This window comes from Hevea brasiliensis, chromosome 17 (assembly GCF_030052815.1).
Source record: "Hevea brasiliensis isolate MT/VB/25A 57/8 chromosome 17, ASM3005281v1, whole genome shotgun sequence".
NCBI classification, from domain to species: domain Eukaryota; kingdom Viridiplantae; phylum Streptophyta; class Magnoliopsida; order Malpighiales; family Euphorbiaceae; genus Hevea; species Hevea brasiliensis.
Window position 1 is genome coordinate 14,583,074 of NC_079509.1, and position 23,276 is coordinate 14,606,349.

Sequence of the window (23,276 nt, forward strand, 5' to 3'; positions counted from 1 at the left end):
ATATTTTTATATAAATAAATTTTTAAAAATATAAATAATTTTTAAATATTACATTTAATTATAAAAATTTTTATTTTTAAAAATTAAATTTTAAAAAATAATACTTTAAATTATAAATATTAAATAATATTATAAATAATAAATAATTAAAAAAATTAAATAATAATTAATATTTATAAAATAATATAAATAAATTTTAAATATTAAATTTAACTCTAAAAGATTTTAATTTTTAAAAATTTAATTTATAAAAAAATGATAATTTAAATAATAAATATTAAAATAATATTATAAATAATAATAATTAAAGGTGAAATTAAAAAATTAAATAATAATTAATATAAAAAATAATTATAAAAAATAAAATTTTTAAGAAAAGCATGACGTGTCTTTTGTATAATATTTATTTGTTTTATATATATATTGATTCCCACCTACTTCGCCGTCATTTTTGGTGCAACTTCCTCCTTAATTCTCCTTCTGCCAATCTCTAAAACCCTCACTCTTCTCTCACTCTTGACATAGCAAACATGGCCACTTACAATCTCGCTCTTATCCTCAAGAACTGCTTAAATGAGAACGAATTTCTGCTTGTAAAGCAAACCCCACCTCCAAAATTCTTCGATGAAGAATATGACTCATTCGTTGATTCTGATCTATGGGACTTGCCATCAACTAAATTAAACGTTCTAGACGGAGAATTGGAGACTCTAATAGCGATTGAAGGCGTGGAGTCGCTTTTGCCCAAGTTCAATTTCAGGAAATACGATATTGAACCAGCTATTAGCAGGGTATTTTGCGAGTACTTGCGCTATTATCATTATTATTATTGTTATTATTATTATTATTTGTTTTTAATTTAGAATTAGGTTTATTAAGGTATTGGAGCAAGTGGGAATTAAGGCAGTTGATAAAAGAGACTGGAGATTTGTCAAGTTAGTAGAGGAAGCTGAGTTTGGACCAGGATTGCCTGTTCATACATTGTACGTTATGGGATTCGCAAGCGGAAATGAGAGTTTACCAGGTCTGTTTGGTCTATTTTTAGTAAAATCTTAATTATAATTTATAGTGTTATAAATGTCTATGTTATTTTTAGTGTTACATTGGAAACCATGTTACTATTTGTGTTGATTTTGTCATCAAACAATTAGATGGCAATAGATTGATGGGCTTGGCAGGGATGATTATGGAGCCAACACATTATCTTGTTGAAAGGAGGAATCTTGTCCTTCTTTTTGTAATATATACTAGCATTCACCTTAAAATATTAGCATTAATTGCATTATTGTAGTATTTGTTTAATTCATCTTCAGCAACGAAAATGCAACTTATCTGGAAACAAAAATAATTTTGTATGCAGAACTATGTAAATGGATGCATATCCAGAGTTGTCTAAACTGGCTTTTGGATGTCAAACCAAGTAGCGATCGTGTGGGGCCTTTGGCAGTGATTGGTGTTATAAATGACTTGGGGCAATCACCAGAACCAAAAGTCCATACCACTTTAAATCACCAGGTTTGATTGCATTTTTCTAGAATTAGAAGCGTATTTTGAGTCTTTTTTTTTTTTTTTTAATTTTGTTAGGATTGCTTACTGTTTTGTTTGGTATTTTCATAACAAAAGCAGGAATGAAAATGTAGTTGGACTCGGATATTTTAAATTTTATTCAGTTGTTGTCTACTGTGCTTATAGACTTGAGCTATATATACTTAGAAACAACCCCGGAATGGGAGAGAAAAGCATGCACATAGGTTGTTTGACCTCTTTCCATTAGAAGTAAGGTAGTTCACTAAACAATTTTATACAGTCCGTCAGATGCAGTTGACATTTAACTAATGATTTGGCTCTCAGATATATTCATTTCTGAGCTTTGTCAAAACCCTATAGATAAAAATATATGTTCTTTTAACTAAAATTCCATTGGATATTTCCTGTTACATGCATGTTTATGTCAACTCTACATTTGTAGAAATGACATTAACTCTCATTTTCAGGAGTACCCTCCTGGTGTTATAATTGTACCTATGAAAAGTAGGACAGCGAAGCCTTTCCATACAACAAACTTGATTATATTTGCACCTCAGAGTGTCTCAGCAGAATGTGGGGATTATGGTTTTGTAGCTCGTGGTGATGCATTGATAGTGGATCCAGGATGTCTTGCTGATTTTCATGGGGAGGTATATTGGTTTGTTCCTTGACCACAGCTCTAATGCCTTTGATAAATGATTTCTTTCACCCACGTTTTCACAGACATGGTAAGCAGCATAACTGTGTAAGAACTGAGACATATAATGTGTCTTTAGGCATTTTCTTGACCTATTCTGGCGATTATATTTAGAATAATAAACTCATAATGGAACTCAAATTGTTATATATTAAAATTTTGTTAGATCCTAGGCTGGAGTTTCAAAATTATTTATCCCATAATATGCCCATAGATTGTCATAATTTTTTCATTTAGGCTAAGGACTTAACAGAAGGATCTATCTTGTTTGAATTTTGTAATATGTCTATCGTGAAATCAAAATATTTCACAAGTCATTATTTTAAATCTGCAAACTAGTCTTTCAGTTTGGCATATGGAAGAAATACCTTGGTATGTAATGTAACCCAATGTGGTTAACTATTGTCCTAGTGCTATCTTTATGGGCTTAAAAATTTAACTTGACAGTAAAAGAAGGCATGATCCTTCACACAGCACACCCAGTCTCACGTTGAGTCTAATTTCTTGTCACATTTGATTCGCTCCCAAACCTGGACGAAGGAATATAACTAGAAGTTCTTGTACTTGATCTGAATTCAGCTGAAATACCCTTAACCAGTTTATATCATGATTAGTTCTTGCATGGGTCTCTATTTTCATTTTGTTTATTTCCTTGCATTGTTTATGATGTCATTGTAATTTCCAATGGTGGCTTAAATAATTTATTCTTGTGACTTTTATTATTCAAATTTTAAAGTTGATCAATGAATTTTTCTTTCCTTGATCAGCTCTTGAAAATTGTCTCTGCTCTCTCCAGAAAGTTAGTTGTCTTTGTCACCCATCACCACCATGACCATGTTGATGGTAAGACTGTTACAAATATTTGACTTAAATTGAGACTTTACATATTTTTTCCCAGCTAAGCTACATAAATAGAGTTTGGCGCTCCAATTCCCTTAAATCCCTGCCCATTCCTAATCCTTGCCTCATTTTGAACCTAGAGCTTAAGTCATTTCCTTGCATTTTGTGATGCCTATGTCACCAATCCTCGGCCATGAGAAAATTTTACAAGATTTTTCTTTCACGAGTAAGAGAAAGCTTAGTTAGCAAGCACAAGACTATTTCTACTGCATAATATTATCCTTGCCACTCCTCTCCTAAATGACCAGTGCATTCTATGCCCATGAAGCAGCAAACCTGACTTCCTTTTATGTCTAAAATTTTTAATTATTTGGTTCCTTTGCTTATCTCTCACTTGAAACAGTTTTTATACTGGTTACAATTTGCTGCTCCATGGTTTGTTTCAGGTCTTTCTATCATCCAAAGGTGTAATCCTGACGCTACTTTATTAGCACACAAGAACACCATGCGCCGCATTGGAAAAGGTTATAATTATTATCTTTGTCTTTCCATTTTGACTCTAACCATAGTGATGATTCCATTTTGTGACACGCTGTTGCAGTGTGATATTTGTAAACATAGCTTCTTCTCAATGTGCTTGGAACCAATTTTAAGTGGTAGATATTTTATCTTACAAAAATAAATAAATAAAATGGTAAATGCAACTTCTAAGCATAGAATTCATGAATTTACTTTGTCTTTGTTTGTAAACATAAACTTCTAATCTCATTCAGTTTGTGTAACTTCAATGGGCTTCACATTATGCCAGAGGATTGGTCTCTTGGCTATACCTCAGTTTCTGGAGGAGAAGAGATTTGCATTGGTGGTCAAAGGTTGAAAGTCATTTTTGCTCCAGTAAGTCTTGTTGTATGTTTGTTTGTATTTTTGTGAAGTTAAAGATATGGTGAGGGATTGTGATTAGTTAAGAGAACATCACATTCATTCTTTGAGAAGTTTGAGAAAATATTATGCAGGCATAGTCTGGTTGAAAATAGTGTTATCCATTGTTCAATGTATATACTGATAAAATATAAAAAAATTGTTGCCTATTGGGTAGGGGTGAGTATTCGGTTTAAACCGAACCGAACAGAACCGAATTAAATTACGAAAATCGAATTACATGTTTAAGAAACCGAATCGAACCAAAATGGATGAAAAATCGAATCAAACCGAACCGCTCTATTTCAGTTCGGTTCGGTTCAAACCGATTGGTTTTATTTTTGATTGATTTTTTAATTTAGACTTGATTTTCAAGTTATTTGGTCTAATTTTGACTTTGGTTTGAACCTAATAACCATTAATCAATGAAATTAAACAATTTATATATATATATATATATATAATTAAATATAATTCATAAATTCTCCATAAAAATAAATCGATTCGGTTCGATTTGGTTCGATTTGAATATATAAAATTATTATTCGGTTCGGTTTAACCGATTTTTTTCTCTTCAAAACCAAACTGAACCGAAATAACCGAAATTTTTATAATATAAAACCGAACCGATTAAATTTTAAAACCAAACCGATTAAACCGAATCGATTCGGTTCGGTTCGGTTCGGTTTTTCGGTTTGAACCGAAATCTGCTCACCCCTACTATTGGGCATAATGTGATTGGTCATGTTTTGTGTTAGCCATGTAGAATTTTACATATGACTTGGTTTCTCTTAAACAAAGCCAGCTTTTTAATTGTTGGCTCTAAATGCAGTCTTGTTCATACTTCAGGGACATACAGACGGCCATGTGGCACTGCTTCATATCAGCACTCACTCATTGATTGTAGGGGATCATTGTGTGGGGTAAGATTCTCTAGAAGACTGTCATTGTGGGTCCAGTTTCAACCATGTGATCAATAAATTTGTCAATGATGATCAGGATTACTTACCATTTTCATAATAGGAAACCATAATCATATGGAGCTAGAAAGACCAGCCTTCAACATTTACATATAGGGGTGAGCTTTGGTGAAATTGTAAGGTTATTCCACAATTAGGACCTAGAGGCCACTGGTTCCACGGAAACAGCCTCCTTGCAATGAAAAAGATGAATGTTGTTTATATTTGACCCTCCTTAGATCCCAAAATGTGGGAGTCTCACTCATTACAACTCATTTTATGTTATTATGCATTGTTAACATATATGTAAAGCAAATGAAGGCTGTGGCTAGGATTTATGTAATTATGATGACTGTATTTGCACGTGGGAAATTTAGTCAGCGTGCCTATGTTTGTATCTGATAGAAAATCATGTTTAACTGACCTTGATTTACATGATAAATAATAAAACTGTTAGAAATGACCCATATAATGGCAAGACCATTAAATTGTGATGATATTTGTTCTAGAATAGCCATACACAAAAATTGAAAGGATAGGTACCTCAAATGTTGGAATTTTCTTCCCTTTGCTTTCATGTTTTAAGTTTGTCCTTTTTATTGTTTGCATATGTGAATGAAGCACCCATTTGAGGCTATGCAGAAAGGCACGTGTCCTATGTGAACTTCTCAGCATTCTTATGTGTTTTATGGCTTATCTTATTCACCAGGAATTGTTTTGCTAATGTATCTATGGCTTTGTTGCAGTCAAGGAAGTGCAGTCTTGGATGTTACTTCTGGAGGGAATATGGCTGTAAGTAGATAAAAAAGCCTAATCACATGATGTTATTAATCATGTTGTTTCATATGTGAAATACTAGAAAGAATTACATTTCCTATGTTCGGCATTATAACAGTCTTAAAAATTTCATTCTTATAGAATTGTGTTTGGCTAAAGAATGCAACTCCTAAATTAGAATGTAACATTTTCTGAAGACAGGTGCACATATGTTGGCTTGATGGAAAAGGTAAGGAAGAGTAGAACTGTGGAAGTGATGTGGCATAGAAAATTATTCCATCCTGTGTCCGATGGAGCTAAGAACAGGAGAGAAATCCTACCTTTTAAGGGGGTGCGCATGGGACTTTCATTTAGCAAGTTAACATTTGGAAATTTGGAAACTTGTTCAATTCGTGGCCTGCTATTTCCACAAAGTTTTATTTCTGGGTTTCCCTATGCAGTTCTGAGATGCTCTGGATATAGGATTTTCTTTTTTATTTTTCTACCCTTTGGTTGCTTTCTTGTTATATCTCCTCTCATATACTATGGTTATCTATATCCCTCTTCATTTTCTAACTCTACTAATCATCAGCAAAAAGAAAATGTTAAACATTATGATATAACAAAACATTAAATTATTTGCCTAGCGAGTGTGTGAATATCTGTTTTAACTGAACCATATTTGTAATTGCAATTGCGAACTCCCTGCTTGTTACAAGAACTTCATGAAGTTGCTATAGCAATTAAACAAAAATGCTCAACAGAAAATGAAATGAAATAAAAAAAAATTATCAAAGAATTTAATAATATTTTGAGTTTCTTTATGCGTTTAAATCTAATTTATATTGTTTATGCAGGATTACTTCCAGTCAACTTACAAATTTATTGAGCTTGCTCCACATGCTTTGATCCCAATGCATGGGAGAGTCAATCTGTGGCCAAAGCACATGCTTTGTGCATATCTCAAGTATGAAACGAATCACATTCATTTTGCCACAATTATACTGATCCTGGTTTTGGTTAGATTGTTTGTAGAAATTCACTCATTATAGGATTTTAGGAATATGTTTTACATCTTTGTCGAGCATTTCCTTTCTCCTTTATGCCAATAAGATCTCAGGTTGGGCACTTATATATATAAAGTTTGGGCTAGCAGAACAAGCTCATATAAGATATGAACATGATGCTCTACAACATTCATTTTGTGGCTCACTGCCTGTGTGAACAGGCTAATGGTCTTGTTATTTAATCAACAGTCTCTAGCTCACTGAACTGTGCTACATGTGTGTTTTGATTACCAAATACCAATTACCTGCCACTGATACTGTATTTTTTTTTTTCTCAGGAATCGCCGAAGTAGAGAAGCAGCCATCTTGAAAGCTATAGAAAATGGAGCAAAGACATTAATTGACATAGTTGCCAGTGTTTATTGTGACGTGGATCGCAGAGCTTGGATTGCTGCTGCATCAAATGTGCGGCTTCATGCTGATCATCTGGCTCGGCAAAATAAATTACCGAAGGTAGTTTCTGGTAATTTCAAGTTACCAATTTTCTTTCTCTGGCTTTATATGGAGGCATGATGACCCGGCTAGGGGCTGGGTCAGAATCGGAACCAGACCTGTTCAAACCAAACCAGAACCGGTCAAACCATGGTTGACTTGAACCGTGATTGAACTGGCTGGTTTGTTTCCATGCAAAAACCAAATTTTTATCGAAAAAAATTTTAAAAAAATACAGATTGTTGGATTTGATCAAAATTGAACAGAACCATGTTTAAACCAGAACTGGAAGTGGTTCCATGGGAGGACTATGGGGCCAGACATTTCACCTTCTTTAATTTTTTTTTTACTAATTGTTGCCGTGGTAAGTCAGGGGACTATCTTCACAAATGCAATGGCTAAATTTAGAAAAAGTTGGCTTTCATTTAATTTGGGAAAATAACAGGTTTTGTTTTGGGTTAACTTATTTGTTGGTTACAGTACTAGCTACGAAACCTACATAGAAAAAATTGAGGCGGCTTGAATAGAAAATATCCAAATGATTTGCTCTACCCATCCCACTCAAAAATTACTGCAGGAGAGAGAGAGAGAGGGAGAGAGAGAGAGGGAGGGGGGGTGGTGTTAGATGGAGGGAAAAAAGGATCATGGTTCATGGTTATGACCTTGGATGTAGCTATATCCACAAAAACATGTACAGGCAATTAGGCCTATATTATTCCTATATGGTTATAACCTTGAAAAAAAAAATCCAATTTCCTATCTGATGTTGCCTTTATCACTGGATTTTTACGTTCATGACGCAAATGTTATTTAACAAAACATGTCCCTCTGTATTTTGTCCATTAAGCTTCTAAATTACACAACATAGGCCACATTAGAGTATAATTATTCACTCACTTGCATATCTTCTAGCATGTTATATGGCTATTATATGTGAAATTCTTCTGGTCCATGTAATTACAGCATTTTTTTGGACAATTTGGAACAAAATATGCTCTATTGGACAATAATTTCAAGGTGGTTTGAGTTTCCAAATTGCCAATACACTAGTTAATGGAATATTTCTGTGTGTCAATTTCCAACAATTCATCTGGGAACGTGCAGGGCTTTTCTTTAGATAATTTCAATTGCAGTGTGGTTACATTTGTTGATGACTTTGGTAAATTTGAGCCCAAATGAGGGAAGCTGCTTTCTTTGACCTGCTCACAACATTTCTTAGGTTGGACCACTTACCTAATTTTCGCTAGTCATTCAACCATGTAGACCACAATTTCCGTGCAATTATTTTCACACAATACTGATTTCACATTCTGCAAAACAAAGTCCTAATCAGAATTTATACACTGGAACAGCAGGACTGACTAGTGCAATATGTTCTGCAGGAATTTTCGATTCAGAAGTTCCAAAAAACTTGTGGGCTGCATTTCCTTGTCAGATGGACTTTGGCTTACCTTACCGGTGGCTTTCTGTCAAGGTATAAGAAGCTAAGTATAAATCAGTTACTTATTTCTGGAGCAGTAGCTGGCTTTGTTGTAATATACTCGGTTAAATACCAGTTTAATAGCAAATAGAACGGATGAAGTTGTATTGTTCAGGAATACACTGAATTTAATATGGGTTGTAATTTTTGCAATATGGCAAGAGGACATTATCATATGATATTAAAAATCTCCTGAAACTTTTCCAGAAACAGTGCCAGCAATTTTTTTTTTTCCTTAAATAATTACTCTGAACCTTGGGCTCTAGCACAAAAATATTACCAGGCACTCCCTCTTCAAGTTCCAATTTCTAATTTAAGCTTCCTCCCCAATCTCTCAATTACTTTTTTTTCCTGTAGAAATTACCTTTCAACCTGTGCTGGAAACAGGGCTGAGTAAGTGTTGCAGAACTTGCAATGTTTTCCAGTTATCTCACAACCTTAGTAGTGTGACAGACACAGTTCTCCCCTTTCTGTTTGGAATTTAGATTTCTCCATGTGAAATTTGTTTCAAGAAAATAGTTCAGTGAATTTGCTCAGGTGAGATGTGTTTTATTAACTAGAGCAGAATCTAATTCAGGCAGGGGAACCCTTAGATTTGGATTATATTATGCCAAGTCAACAGATTTTGTGCATTCTCTCCCATAGTCTTCAAGCAGATGCTCTTAACTTTGAACTCAAAATGCATGGTGGGGAAATAGTTTGTAGACGCCATCTGGAATTCAGGACAGCAACTTGTGTCATAATTCAAATCCAGTCCCTGGAAAGAGAATAGTTTGAAGGTAAAACTGTCCAATATAGTTTTTTTTTTAATTATCCAACTTGGTTGAAACGACACTAAGCACTATAATTAGTGGACATTTAACAACTTTCTTTGGTTATTAATAAATGAACATAGTCTAGTTATGAGCTCACCCCTTCAAGCTCTCCCCAGGGAGGTTCACCAGGAAATTTCACAATGACAGTACAACTAGGGCTGAGCCAATGTCGGTTTGGTTTGAAAAATCTTAAAACCAAATTAATTGAATTTAATAAAAATTTAAACTGAACTGATTAAAGTGAAAAATCAAATTGAATCAAACAGAATTGATTTAGTTCGATTTGATACAGTGATTTTCACTTGCAGAAACCATTTTCATTTACAACAGTCCAATAAAAAAATTTAAAAATCTCAAAGAAATCCAATCAGAAACTTAAAAATCTTTGTCTTCATTGTTTGCTGTAAGACATGAATATTTTTGAGAGCAGGGATTTGATCTAACAGTCAAATTACTGCAATTTTCTATCTTAATATGGACTAGATTGGTGAGGGAAGAAAACCAAAAAGTTCTAATCTTTATCAGAAAATTAATGGACATGTTATTTGTAACAAGCGCCCTGTCGTTTCAAAGCCTGGGGGATTTTTCTTTTTCCATCGATGAGGAACAACGTTCTTCTTACCAAAGGAATCTATTCCCTTCTCCAAAATTTGGAGTTGAAAATTTCAATCGAGAATGGGACACAGAAGAAAAACTTACCTGGGACAACAATATGTTACCGAAAACCAGATCCTTGTCGTAAAATATTACCAATCTTTGCAAGGGAAGGAAAAGTTCATCTGACGACAAGGAAACTTTTCCCTCGTCTGGAACTTCCTAGAAAAAACTAACCCTGCCTTTTTCATGTATGGGAGCATATGAGCCACGATATCCAGTGATTCCAATCATTTTTTTTTTCTTGGTAACGCTCCATTGCCAATATCTGTAATGTGTAACTTCTGATTATTTCTCAGAAAATCAAGTGCGGATTGTAATTCACACTATTAACCCTGCTGCTCCTGGCACTTCCCATGTGCCAAGCTCCTGAGCCAATGATCGAAAACGTTTCAGGCCTTAGCCAGTTCTCCACCACGGGTTCATAGCTTTAAAACCCTTGGCTAATTTGCATGAATGATGAACAAATCTTTTCTAGCTACTAAAAATTGGGAAGGAAGATGAAACAGAGTAGGTTCACTGTGTTCGTGAAAGATCTCTCCACACGCTTCAAAAATGAAGTTAGAGGAGGCAGTCTTCATGTCACAGCTTCCATAGTACTATGTTTATCAATCGCATCAACTATGGTAATTCTTGGAATGTTCATTAATGATCATGTCAAAAAATATTTGGCCTTATCAGAAAATCCATACTCATATTCACTTTGCAACTCTTCATTGTCTTCTCCTTCCTTACCACCATTAATCCAATTTCCAATTACAAGTGGAAGTTTCAGTGATTGGATATCGCCCAAGGAGGTTTGGCATTCCATGAACGATAAAGAGCTCCTATGGCGTGCCTCAATGGTGCCACACATTGATGAATACCCCTACAATCGTACACCAAAGGTTGCCTTCCTGTTCCTGACCAGGGGAAGATTGCCTTTGGCACAACTATGGGAGAAGTTCTTCAAGGGACATGAAGGCCTCTACTCAATCTACGTCCATACTTCACCAGAATTCACTGAAGTACCGCCAGAATCATCGGTCTTCTACAATCGCAGGATACCGAGCAAGGTAATTAGACTTGAATTAATTAGCCTAACCAATTGAATTAAAAAAAAAAATTGATGGGCTCCATTATTTTGATGCATAAATGCATACTTTTGAGTTTCTTGCAGCCAGTTGAGTGGGGGAGAGCAACGATGGTGGATGCTGAGAGACGTTTGCTAGCCAATGCTCTACTTGACTTCTCCAATGAAAGATTCGTACTACTCTCTGAAACATGCATTCCTATCCTCAATTTCACAACAATCTACAAATACCTCATCAACTCTAAGCAAAGCTTCATAGGGTCATTTGATGATCCAAGACACAACGGCCGCGGCCGCTACAACAAGCTGCTGTGGCCAACCGTGAATTTGTCCGATTGGCGGAAAGGTTCTCAGTGGTTTGAACTTGACCGGAAGCTCGCCGGGAAGATGGTCTCCGATGTGAAATACTATCCTGTTTTCAGGGAGCATTGCAAGCCTCCTTGTTACATGGATGAGCATTACTTGCCAACTCTTGTGACCAAAATTTGGCCTGAGCTGAACTCAAATAGGAGCATTACTTGGGTTGATTGGTCTGCAGGTGGTCCACATCCTGCAAGATTTTTGAGAAAGGATGTTTCTGAAAATTTTTTGAATCGGATCAGAAATGGGATTAATTGCACTTATAATGGTTCCATTACTAAAGTTTGCTTCCTTTTTGCAAGAAAGTTCCACCCAAGCACTCTAGAGCCTTTGCTAAGGATAGCTCCAGCATTGCTTGGTTTTAACTCATAGCACATGTTACAAATTAGTAAAACTGAAATTTTATTTTGTTAGTGAAATCGTTTGCTGATTGGTTAACCAATTCAAATATATTTCATTTGATAAAAAATAATTAATGAATTTTTATCATTTTTTAAGTAAAACGAATAAATTTCAAAAATTAACAGGATTGGATTGAATCTATCATTAGATGAGTTTCCATTTTCTAATGCACTAGATTAATTATTTGAAATGATTTTAGGGTTTTTGCAATCTCCAACAAAGAGAGAGGAAGAGAGGGAGGGAATAGAAAAATAAAAAATTGAATTTTTCATGGAGTTTGATTCGGGCTTGGGCCTGTGGGTTTTAGTACTGCGTTTGTTTAGTTGGGTTGGATTAGTTAAACTAGGCTCTGCTTTTATGCAAGTCAGGGGCTCGGTAGTTCTTGTAAATCCGTATCAATAATTTATGGAAAGTGAGATTTCTAGGGCTTATATATAGATTTGAGCCCTGAAACTTTGATGGTTTGCCCTTTTGGAGTGTGGTTCTTCTAAGCCTTTATCAGGTGCCTGATAATCATGGGGTCCTTCATAACAACAATTAATCACTAACATTGAAGATAAATTTTGAAAGAAATAAAAGATAAAGAGGAAGAAGTAGAAGGAGCTATAGGATTGAGATAGTTAATGGTGCAAAAGAAGCAATTAAGAAATTGAGAAGTGAAAAGAGATTATCATAAATTCAGAACTAGAACAGCGCCATTCAATAAGAATATGACTTTGCTTCTCTTCTCAGAACGCAAGTAAAAATTGCAATCAAAACAACCTAGATTTGCGATAAACTCTTACACCAGCAGCTCCTGAGAAGAACCCTAGCGAAAGATCAAAGATACGACTCTTGTTTCATAGTAAACAGATGTGAAACCATATATATTTATAATGTCTGCTTCTGTTTTCCGTTTTACGATTGTGACCCAGTTGTGCAAAATTTCCAAAGCAAACCAGGTCAAGAAAGAAACTTTTAAGAATGAGAAAGAAAGTTAAAAAAAAAATATTGAGAACTGTGAGAAGAGATTTAGCTGCTAAGTTGAATATTCAATTTCAGTTAGAAGAGAAAAATGAAACCATATAACATTTTTTGTATACTTTCCTCTTTTTTTTTTTTTTTTTTTTTTTTAATTTGCTGATTTGTAAGTTTTTATTAATAGAGGTTCGAGCAATAGAAACAAAAATATTTGTTCCCAAAATTTCGTTGAAAAATCACAAATCTCAAGTTCTGCATCTTCAAGATTTATTGAAGAATTTCCAGAAACTCAAATTGACAAAATCCCAATAGCTACTCCAACAAGTCTGGAAATTCCAAGAATGGGTTTGATTTGATGATGAAATTTTTCCAATCCGCACAGTATATTTGTAATCATTTCTTAATCAACTGCATGAAGAAACATGAAAGAGTGATTTTTATTGCTTAGTCAACCTCTCTAACGATTCAGGAAATTTCTTGGCTCCATGGCCTAAAAACCGCGTGTGGCCAATGAGAGAGCCTCACAAAAGGTTGTTTGCTGCACGCAAAGTACTTGTCATCATTCCCATTTTAGACCAATTACCCAAACAGATAAGAAAAGCTCCTTTCTTTTGTGGAAAGCTATCATTAAGTGTAAGAACAGGCGGCTTAGCTTAATTACCATGCATTTTTATTATTAATATCATTCAAAGTCCACCCGAATGGGCCTTTGTATTTTGTCCTTTACTGGAGGTGACATATCATGTGGCTGCCGGCTGGTTTCTTCTTGCCTGCAAATTGCTACTTCCAGTTTCAAAAGTTTTGTTCCAGGTCAAATTTTACGTTTCTTTGCCTTGCCTTGAAACGCGTAACCAGCAAAAAAAAAGACTTTAAATGGCACTTCCAAATAAAGTATTAATTATAATCGTCTGTATGTTTTTGAATCTTTGAATATTAATAGTTTGGAACTTGGAAGAGAGAAGATTCTACCTTGCGCTTGGTCTCTAAAGCCATCAAACACATGCAGTTTATCTTTAGGCTCTAATACATTCGAGGTGCGCACAGCCATCTTCTCTCATATATAAAGCTCAAGATGAACTCTCTTTTCTTGGTCATTTTTCTCTCCCTCTTTTCTCAATCATGGTTATCATCTCAGATTTCATTGATGTGATCCTTTGTTTTGTAGGAATCGCTTCTTTACTTATAGATTTTGTTAGTCTTTGCTGACATCGATCTCTTGAGCTCAAAGAAAAGAACTGCTTAGATCAAGAAAGGCACAACTCCACAAGCATTCGCCTTTTTTGTCAAGACTAGCTATATTTATTTCAAGCTCTCGCATAAAACACAGAAGCTTTTTTTTTTTTTTATCATCTTTTATTGTTTTTAAAAATTTTCCTGCAATGAAGAGTCAAAAACAGAATTTGATGACTTCTTTTACGAAACCATTCAACACCCAATTTCAACTCGTGAATGTTCTTTCTTATTTCTTCTTGTTCTGCTGTGGTCTAGCCACAGGGGTGATCCTTAGTTCCTATCTCAAGAACATATCATTCAATTTCCATGTTACCCAGTTCTCTGTTTCTGCTACTACAGCAATACCACAAGCACCATCAATAAAGAATGAGACAAGTGTACTGCCTCGTGTAGGCTTGAAAGAGTATCTGAAAGTTCCTACTGATGCTAAGCATGATATGGAAGATGAGGAATTGTTGTGGAGGGCTTCAATGGTTCCCAGGATAAACCAATATCCATTTGATAGAGTTCCCAAGATTGCCTTCTTGTTCCTGACTAAAGGTCCAGTTTTAATGGCTCCACTGTGGGAGAAATTCTTCAAGGGGCATCAAGGATTGTATTCAATTTATGTGCATTCAAGTCCGTCCTATAATGAATCATATCCTGAAAGTCCTGTGTTTCATGGCCGAAGAATTCCCAGCAAGGTTAGTATATCCCATCATTTCTCGAGATATTGATTGAACTGTAGCATATTTACGTTAGTTCTTTTATATTTCCAGTAATTAAGGTTGGTTTACGTAGTTAATGAAGCTAATGAAATATTAAATTTTTTAAATGAACATTTAGTATGAAACATGTTGGCTGGATTGGAAACCTGATCAAAATTCTCTTCAGTAATTAAAACATGTACACGAATATATCCCTTTTTCACGATGATGTAAAGAAACACATATTTACGCGCACCGCAATTAGCTATGCATCTTAATTATTAAATAAGCATATACTATCATCATATCCGTATGAAAATTCAATTGATTGATTGATTAGACTGTATACGCTCTTAAGATTGTTGATGATAACTGAGTCTAGGCTTGACAGAGATGATGTTGAATTGTTGATGATAACTGATATTACGAAGGAGGCGTGTGTTCTATGGCATGTATTTAGTAGTGGTAGTCTCATTGGGCCGCCAATCAAGGCACCTCATTAATTCATGACAGCCAATTGGTCAAGATATTGCACATTTCTGTTGCAGTTTAGATAGGAGAAATTCATACCCACGCCCCGTTAAATCCAACTCAACCTGGAAAATGGCATAGAAAGATGTGAAAACTAATTTAAATTGACACCTTATTTCCACGAACCTGATTGGGAATGTTGTTCTCTATTTTCCAAGGAGACCGACCCATTTGTCGTCTCCGTAGACATAATCGTAGCTTGCAAGCCACTCCCATCCTGATGTAAACATTCCAAGTTGGAGAAGTCATTCGTCTTCAACACGAAAATTTATGTGAGAATTTGATAAACGAAAATCGTGGGCCTCATACACATTCAATTGCTGCCTTGTTGAAGTATTCAATTTTTACAGTAATAATAGTCGAGATTTTGATGTTTGGTCATGCTTATAATTACTGCAGGATGTTCAATGGGGAAAAGTGAACATGATCGAAGCAGAGATACGTTTATTAGCTAATGCACTTCTTGACATCTCAAACCAGCGTTTTGTTCTCCTCTCAGAATCATGCATTCCTCTCTTCAACTTCTCCACTGTCTACTCCTACCTAATGAACTCTACCAAAAATTTTGTGGAGGCCTATGACTTAGAGGGTCCTGTTGGCCGCGGCCGATATAGCCACCACATGAGCCCTGAAATCACCATTGAGCAATGGAGGAAAGGCTCCCAGTGGTTTGAAATGGATCGACAACTAGCCCTTGAAGTTATATCAGATCAAAAATACTTTCCCATTTTCCAGAAGTACTGCAAGGGTCCTTGTTATGCAGACGAACATTATTTGCCAACATTTGTGAGCATGAAACATGGGAAGAGGAACTCGAATAGGACTCTGACTTGGGTAGACTGGTCGAGAGGAGGGCCGCACCCGACTCGGTTTATAAGAACGGAGGTGACGGTGGAGTTCTTGGAGAGGCTAAGGAGTGGCAGAAAATGTGAGTATAATGGAAATAGCAGCACCACTTGTTTCTTGTTTGCAAGGAAATTCATGCCTACCGCTTTGGATAGGCTGTTGAGATTTGCACCCAAAGTCATGCATTTCAACAGATGATCAAATTGAGGGAATAACAAAATTATGTGATCCTTTATTCTTTAATTTGTATAAATGTATTAATATGAACTCCACAAGTAAGCAAGCAAGCTAAAACAATCAAGTGTAATTGCAGCTATCAATGTTTGTAGCTGTTAATTTTCCATTTTTGGTTTACTACAACCATTAAAAACGTTTCTTCTACTCTGTTAATTAGCATGTATGATTGAAGAATGCTCTTTTCCCCTAAAAAAAAGTAAATAAATTTATTATTTATATATCTAAAATATGTAATTCTAAATGGCCCCATAATCATGTCTCCTTTATTTTATTCAGGCCTTTAGCTTAAAATTGATTTGCTTAGCTTACTACAATTTCATAAAAACAAGCAATAATAATACTGGACAGCAGACAGGACAACATGATTAACCTACAATTTGCATGATTACTTCAAATTTATAAATCATGAATATTAAACCCAAATTGCTCAGTAAGGAAAAAATAAAAACTTTGGTTAAAAATTAATAACTTCAAAATCTCAAGTTTATAATGCAGGACAAGCAAAAAGGCCACCTTCATCTACACCTTCTAATCATACTTAAATGAACTACTACGTTCATTCTCACTGGCTAGCTGCGCACGTGTCCTCCGACATGCAGGGTGAATCCGACACCGAGTCAAGAGTCTCATGACACGGGGAGACTTCCACCCCACGTATCTCCTCAATCATCTTCACCAAGTGACCCATCCTAGGCCGTTGACCAGGCGCCGGAGATGTACAAGCCATGGCAATCTGCAGCAGCGCCACCATCTCCTCCTCAATATCCTTATACCTCATTAGCTCCAAATCAAACACCTCAGCCGTCCACTCTTCTCTCACCACAGACTGGACCCACCTCGGCAAATCCACGACCCCACCATACCCACTCCCTGGCCCACCGCAATCCACTATAGAAGGGCACTTCCCAGTCAACAACTCCAGCAGCAAGACCCCAAACGAATAGACATCAGATTTCTGGGTTGGCTTGCGACAGTCGGATGATAATTCAGGAGCACGGTAGCCATTGGATCTGGGGGCAGAGGCGGTAGAGGAAGCAAAAAGAGAGAGGCCAAAGTCGGAGACACGTGAATTGCCAGATTTGTCAAGAAGGATGTTTGTGGATTTGATGTTACCGTGGGTGAGTTTAAGAGACTTGCATGAGTTGTGAATAAAGGCTAGACCACGGGCCGCTCCTGCCGCTATTTTAAGCCTAGTGGTCCAGTCCAGGGGGGTTCTCCCAGGTCCTCGGTTACCTGTCGGAATTAAAAACATTAAGGCATACAGTTCAAGCAAAATTACTATCTTAACACTGGAGAGTGGAGATAATAGATCAAGACAAAAAAAAAAAAAAAAAAAAAAGAGGATCTGCAAGTATCAGCATAAGATGCATGTTCATGTGCTGCCTAAATAATTACTCCAGATTGTATGGGAATGGGACTTGGGTCGTTCTTGCATATGGGAATCGAACAAAAGAAAAAGCCCATATTATATTTGGGTCTATCTGGCTAAGCAATCTTTTCTTTTTGGTCTTACATATTCTCCCGCTGGAAGAAAGATAGACCAAAACAGGGTAAAGAACAAAAAGAAAACGAACATAGAAATTAAAAAACGCAAATACCTGTTGGACCTGTCGTTTTATCTCTCTATCCACTATCTCTATCCCAATGGGCGTCCCAATTCCCAAATATCGCAACTCAGCCGCAGTTCGCTGTCCTGTTGCGTAACTGTTCCCTTGTCTGTAATTAGTGGGAAATGTGCAAAAGCAAAGGTATTGTGGACCCCTACGATCTCCATATCACAATACCCAAACACACACTCTCTTCCTCCTCAGGTGTGAGCCAGCTTAGCAACTTTTGCATTTTCAGATTTTCTACCGATACTAGTATCATCAATATTACCCTACTGGGGTCTGCTTATCAAGCAGAGCACTAGAGCAGCAACTGATGAAGATGGTGATCAAGGTCTACTTTTACACATTATTATTATTATTATTAAATAAAATATGAACCCTCGGTGGACTCACTAATCCCACCAACTAAATAATGTATGTACCCCACATGTGCACCACGCCGGCGGCGAACCTCTCCCGCCCACTAGGCCATGATCCCTAAATAATTTTCTCCTTTTTTCTAGTCTTGAATCTATAAAGCAATTCCTTGAGCCCCGTATAATCATTGTACATAGAAAGAAGATAAATAAATAGCTATTATTCTACTGTGATGTTTGGCCGCTGAGAAAATGCGCTAAAAATGCATGAAATCCTATTTCATTCCTCTATTCTCGTTAACCAAACAGCAAATTTTAAAAATTTATAAAAAAAAAAAAGTGAAAAAATTGATTGCAAAATGATGAAATCCGAAGCATAACGTACCATGAAGAAGCCAAAACAAGCTGCCATTAGGCATGAAATCGTAGACCAACAGCTTCTCTTCTCTTGCAAAGTAATAAGCTTTCAAGCTAACCAGATTAGGGTGCCTCAATCTCCCTAAAACCTCCATGTGCTGCTCAAACTCTCTCTTCCCTCCCACATTTGCGTCCTTGAGCCTTTTCACCGCCACCACATTCCCATCGTCCAGCACCGCCTTGTACGCTGTCCCGAACCCACCTTTCCCCAGCATTTCCGCCGATGCTCTGAGCAAATCTTCCAGCTCGAACCTCTTCACCCCTTCGAAAAACACCATCCGACCCCTCTCAAACCCCGGCTGGTTCGGGTAGGGGCTTGATGAGTACACTATTTTCTCCGTTTCGTGGAGCTTCGAGCCCTTCCCCTCTCGCATTTTGGCTGCATAGTTTCTCCAGAAGTAGCAGTAGAGGAGCAGAGAGACTAAAGATAGGACTAAGATGTCACCCAATATAATGGCGATTAGTGCTAACGGGCTTATTTTGGCTGTCTTGTTGTGGGTGGTGTTTGCTGCTTTGTTTGGGGGAATTGAGCTTGGGGATGATGATACAATAGTTGGGTTACTTCCCGGCATTACTGGAGAGGCAATAGCTCCATCGGATCCAGGTCTTGTTGGGTCAGACACTACACCTTTACAGGTCTGCACTGGAGATCCACAGAGACCGGAGTTTTGGGCAAAAGCGGATTCAGGAAAACTAGATAAGGACTTGGGAATCTCACCGGAGAGGTGGTTGCCGGAAACATTAAAATCCTGCAAAGTCCGGATATTCATACCAGCAATAGAACCGGTGAACCGGTTCTCTTCAAGCCGAAGAGTCAACAAATGGGTCAGACGGTTGAGTGTCGCAGGAATATTACCGGAAAAGTTATTGTAAGACAGATCCAGACGGTAAAGGCGAAAAAGAGATTGTAGAGACGCCGGTAAGTTACCAGAAAAGTTATTGTGAGATAAAAAGAGAAGCTTCAAAGCTGTGAGGTTTGAGAGGTCTGGTAGCGCACCAGAAAAGCCGTTTCTTTTAAGACTAAGGACCCGGAGCTGAGTGAGAGAAGTAAGGGGTTGAAAGGAGCCATGGAGGTCAAGATTTTCAAGGACGAGACGTGAAACTCTGTTTTTGAGACAGAAGACACCGGTCCAGGTGCATGGGTCAATAGTGGAGTTCCAATCTACGAGATTGTTGGCCTTGTCCGATTCGGTCTTGAACTGCATTAGATGCTCCAAGTCTGGGTTTGTAGACGCTTGCAGAAGATATGAACAAAGACACAAGATAAAGAAGGTAAAATGTGGGATTAGCGAAGCGGGTTTCGCCATTGTTGATCTGCAGTTGCACAGGGCGCAATAGAGAAAGGAACCGAGGAAACGTTTAGCTTGTGAGCGAGTGTATAGGGAGTGGCGGGGTTTGTAGGAGTGGATGTGGGGAGTAGGATAAGGGTGTAATTAATGAGAAAGTGAAGGGGCATTGAGGTAATAAATGATGAATAATGCGGTGACTGAGGTAAGATAGAAGGGACTGGGTGAACTGAAAAGGCATGTAACTTGTACACTCTCCATGTACCCAGACTACACTTCCCGTGTTGTAACGCTTTTGCCCTCTAGTTTATTTTCCGACAGAAATATAAACCTTGGGAGGCTGTTTATTTTTGGACAAAAAATAGTCGATTTCCCATTATAGGCCTTTGAAATCAGCATCGATGAGTTTTTATTTGATTTAGCTATAATTTCTATAATCGAATTGCAATCTAAATTAAATTAAAAAATAATATAAAAATTTATATTAATCCTATTGAATAGGTGTAATGAGTAATATTTAAAAGTTTAGTCAATAGAAAAAGAAAATTAAAAATCACTTTAAATCAAATTGGATTGTATTTCTTTGAAATAAATAAAAATATAATATAAAATATTAATTAATTAATAAAAAATATATTATTCATATGATATTTTATGAGATAGTTTAGGCGATGTATTAAAAATAGAGTTCAAAAGTCATGCATGATTTAGATTGATAGGGAGATAGCCTGTAAGATAAAAATAGATTATAACCAGGTGTATAAGTTTATTTGTGAAACTTTTCAGTGCAGGAATTAAAATGAAGGGATTTTAGAATTGAAAGAGTTAAAGGAGTTAGTTATAAATATGAGAAAAATTGAGTAAAGAGAAATAAATAATTGAATAAAAGATAGTTTGATAAGCAGGCCTTTCTCTGACTTTTGTATATACTTGTCCTGATGAAATTTCCTTTTGTTTTTATAGAGATAGATTTTTTTTTTTGTATTTTGTCTAAAGATACAATGATAAATAATTTAATTGTGAAGAATTATTGCCATGCATGTTATCGTCTGTTCAATTTCAACTAGCTGAACTTTACTACTCTAATCATTTATTAAATTAATTATTAAATTTTATTATTAAAAATTAAATATATATGCATGTATAAGATTGTAAATATATTGGCTATTTGTTTATAATTAATAATAAGAATATATGAATTTAAATTGATTCAAAAGACAAATAATCATGCAAGGTCAAGGGCGACACGTGAATTAAAGGTGGCGCGGGCAGGGAATTGAAGAAGCTGAGAGTTTTGACGGAGCATGGAGGGCAGAGGGTCAAGAGTGACACGTAGAAACGAAGTCTGAATAGTTAAAAGTTTTTTTCACTGTTCTGTTGAGCAATCATAGAGGGGGAACGACAGGGGTGTGATATCGTCCATAATAGAAAAAACTCCGTACTTACATGATTTTCTGACACGCGTGCCCCTACCTCTCACTTCTTTTACTACTTCTGTCCCTCGTCTGAATATTTAATTTCCAGCTTTAATATAGGACGTGCCGGTTGCGTTATAATAAAAGAAAAAATTATAAACTTTAAATTATTTTTTAAGATGTAATAAAACCTGTCATTTAATTTTTGTTATTAAAATTTTAATTAAATTAATATTAATTATAGTAAAAATAATTAAAGTACTTTTAATTTTATTTTTAATTTAAAAATAATTTAATTTTTTATATTTTATTTTATTAATAATTTAATATTTAAAATTTAATTAAAATTTATAAATTAATCCTTATAATTTTAAAATTATATAATTTATTCTTTAATATTTTAATAAATCTATAAGTTATTCATTACCATTAGATATAGAGTTAATTCCATTCAAATTTAACAAAAATATCAAAGTGTTTTTAAATTTATTTTCAATTTTGAAAACAATTTAGTTGATAAAATTTTATTTTAATAATAATGCATTCATATTATTTCTTTTTTTTATATATATAATAATATAATATAGTGTATGAATATATTATAAATTGATATATATATATATATATATATATACACATAATTATTTATATATTCTTAAAATAATAATGAAAAATAGATTTTTACAAAGTTAAAAGGGTTATTTATAAATAATTACAATATTTAATGACCAATTTATAAAATATATGGATGATTTTAATATAATTAATTTATATTTTAATAATTTTATTTTTTTAATTTAATGGGATTCACATTTAAAAAAATATAAAGATTAAATTATTAATAAAATAAAACTTTAAGAACTAAATTATTAAGAAAATAAAAATTTATAAATTAAATTATTTTCAAACTAAAAATAAAAATAAAAATATTTTGATTATTTTTATTAAAATTAACAGTAATTTAATAAAATTTTAATAACAAAGAGTAAGTATATAAATTAAATTGAGTTTAAAATAAAATTTTTATACTAATTTAGACAAAAAAATTTAGAATGAGGTAAATTTAACTTTACCAATAAATACAATAGTTCTTCTTTCCACTCGAGGTTAAGCTCCGCTTCCCTATTGCTGACGTCTGCTTTCCCCTGCTCAGGGCGGAGCTACAATTGGGCCAGGGGGCATTGCCCCCTGAGTTTTCAAAAATTTTTAAGTGTATGATGGTAGTTTTTAAAAATATTAATATTTTTTTTAATTATTATTATATAAATTTTATGGAGGTACTAGGCCCCATAAAAATTTAATAAGCATTTTAAAATTTTTTAGAAGTTTAATATAGAAGTAGATTCTCAAAAATTAATTATTGTCTCAATATTTTAAAAATTTTTAGGAGCATTATTAATTTTATAAAAAATAAAACTCTAAATTTTAATTGAATGATATTAATAGATAAATGTAAATTTTTTTATAGAAAAATTTAACACATCATTATTTCTTGACTTATTTTTTATCATCAATTTTATTTTACCGCAATCACTAATTTTTCTTATTTAAAATTTAAATTATTAGATAAATTATTAAATGAAATTATAGTACATTTGTTTTTGTCATTTTTTTCATCAATTTAAAATTTTTGTGGCTTTCTTCTTATAATCTTATTGCTATTATTAAAATTTCTCCTTTACTATAATTTTCTTAGACTCAAATTAAAAAAAAAATTCTT

At 34.8% G+C, this 23,276-nt stretch overlaps 4 protein-coding genes across 7 annotated transcripts; 3 read left to right on the plus strand and 1 right to left on the minus strand.

The window, feature by feature from the left end:
* Window positions 1–430: 430 nt before the first annotated feature.
* On the plus strand, window positions 431–8,886 carry LOC110672088 (uncharacterized). 3 transcript variants are annotated; one of them, XM_021834756.2, is made up of 14 exons: window positions 431–791; window positions 880–1,024; window positions 1,361–1,515; window positions 1,995–2,177; window positions 2,992–3,067; window positions 3,511–3,588; window positions 3,873–3,958; window positions 4,832–4,905; window positions 5,688–5,733; window positions 6,555–6,664; window positions 7,043–7,217; window positions 8,160–8,213; window positions 8,301–8,415; window positions 8,579–8,796. In XM_021834756.2, exons 1-13 carry the CDS (start codon window positions 531–533, stop codon window positions 8,373–8,375), a joined length of 1,518 nt encoding a protein of 505 aa, XP_021690448.2. In that variant the 5' UTR covers window positions 431–530; the 3' UTR covers window positions 8,376–8,415; window positions 8,579–8,796. The 3 variants fall into 3 exon arrangements, with proteins under 3 accessions (XP_021690448.2, XP_021690447.2, XP_021690449.2); XM_021834757.2 differs by lacking the exon at window positions 8,160–8,213 and having other exon boundaries at window positions 432–791; XM_021834755.2 differs by lacking the exons at window positions 8,160–8,213; window positions 8,301–8,415 and having other exon boundaries at window positions 8,579–8,886.
* Window positions 8,887–9,515: 629 nt separating this feature from the next.
* On the plus strand, window positions 9,516–12,015 carry LOC110672096 (glycosyltransferase BC10). Its single transcript, XM_021834765.2, has 2 exons — window positions 9,516–11,200; window positions 11,305–12,015. The coding sequence occupies exons 1-2, from the start codon at window positions 10,646–10,648 to the stop codon at window positions 11,947–11,949; spliced, it is 1,200 nt and encodes a 399-aa protein (XP_021690457.2). The 5' UTR covers window positions 9,516–10,645; the 3' UTR covers window positions 11,950–12,015.
* A 1,837-nt stretch (window positions 12,016–13,852) lies between these two features.
* Window positions 13,853–16,625, plus strand: LOC110672093 (glycosyltransferase BC10). Of its 2 annotated transcripts, XM_021834761.2 has the most exons (3): window positions 13,853–13,973; window positions 14,105–14,855; window positions 15,789–16,625. In XM_021834761.2, the coding sequence occupies exons 2-3, from the start codon at window positions 14,319–14,321 to the stop codon at window positions 16,431–16,433; spliced, it is 1,182 nt and encodes a 393-aa protein (XP_021690453.1). In that variant the 5' UTR covers window positions 13,853–13,973; window positions 14,105–14,318; the 3' UTR covers window positions 16,434–16,625. The 2 variants fall into 2 exon arrangements, with proteins under 2 accessions (XP_021690453.1, XP_057995307.1); XM_058139324.1 differs by lacking the exon at window positions 13,853–13,973 and having other exon boundaries at window positions 13,980–14,855.
* Window positions 16,626–16,907: 282 nt separating this feature from the next.
* Window positions 16,908–20,383, minus strand: LOC110672091 (probable leucine-rich repeat receptor-like protein kinase At1g68400). Its single transcript, XM_058139323.1, has 2 exons — window positions 18,824–20,383; window positions 16,908–17,705 (listed from the first exon to the last, which is right to left on the minus strand). Exons 1-2 carry the CDS (start codon window positions 20,160–20,162, stop codon window positions 17,035–17,037), a joined length of 2,010 nt encoding a protein of 669 aa, XP_057995306.1. The 5' UTR covers window positions 20,163–20,383; the 3' UTR covers window positions 16,908–17,034.
* Window positions 20,384–23,276: the final 2,893 nt, after the last annotated feature.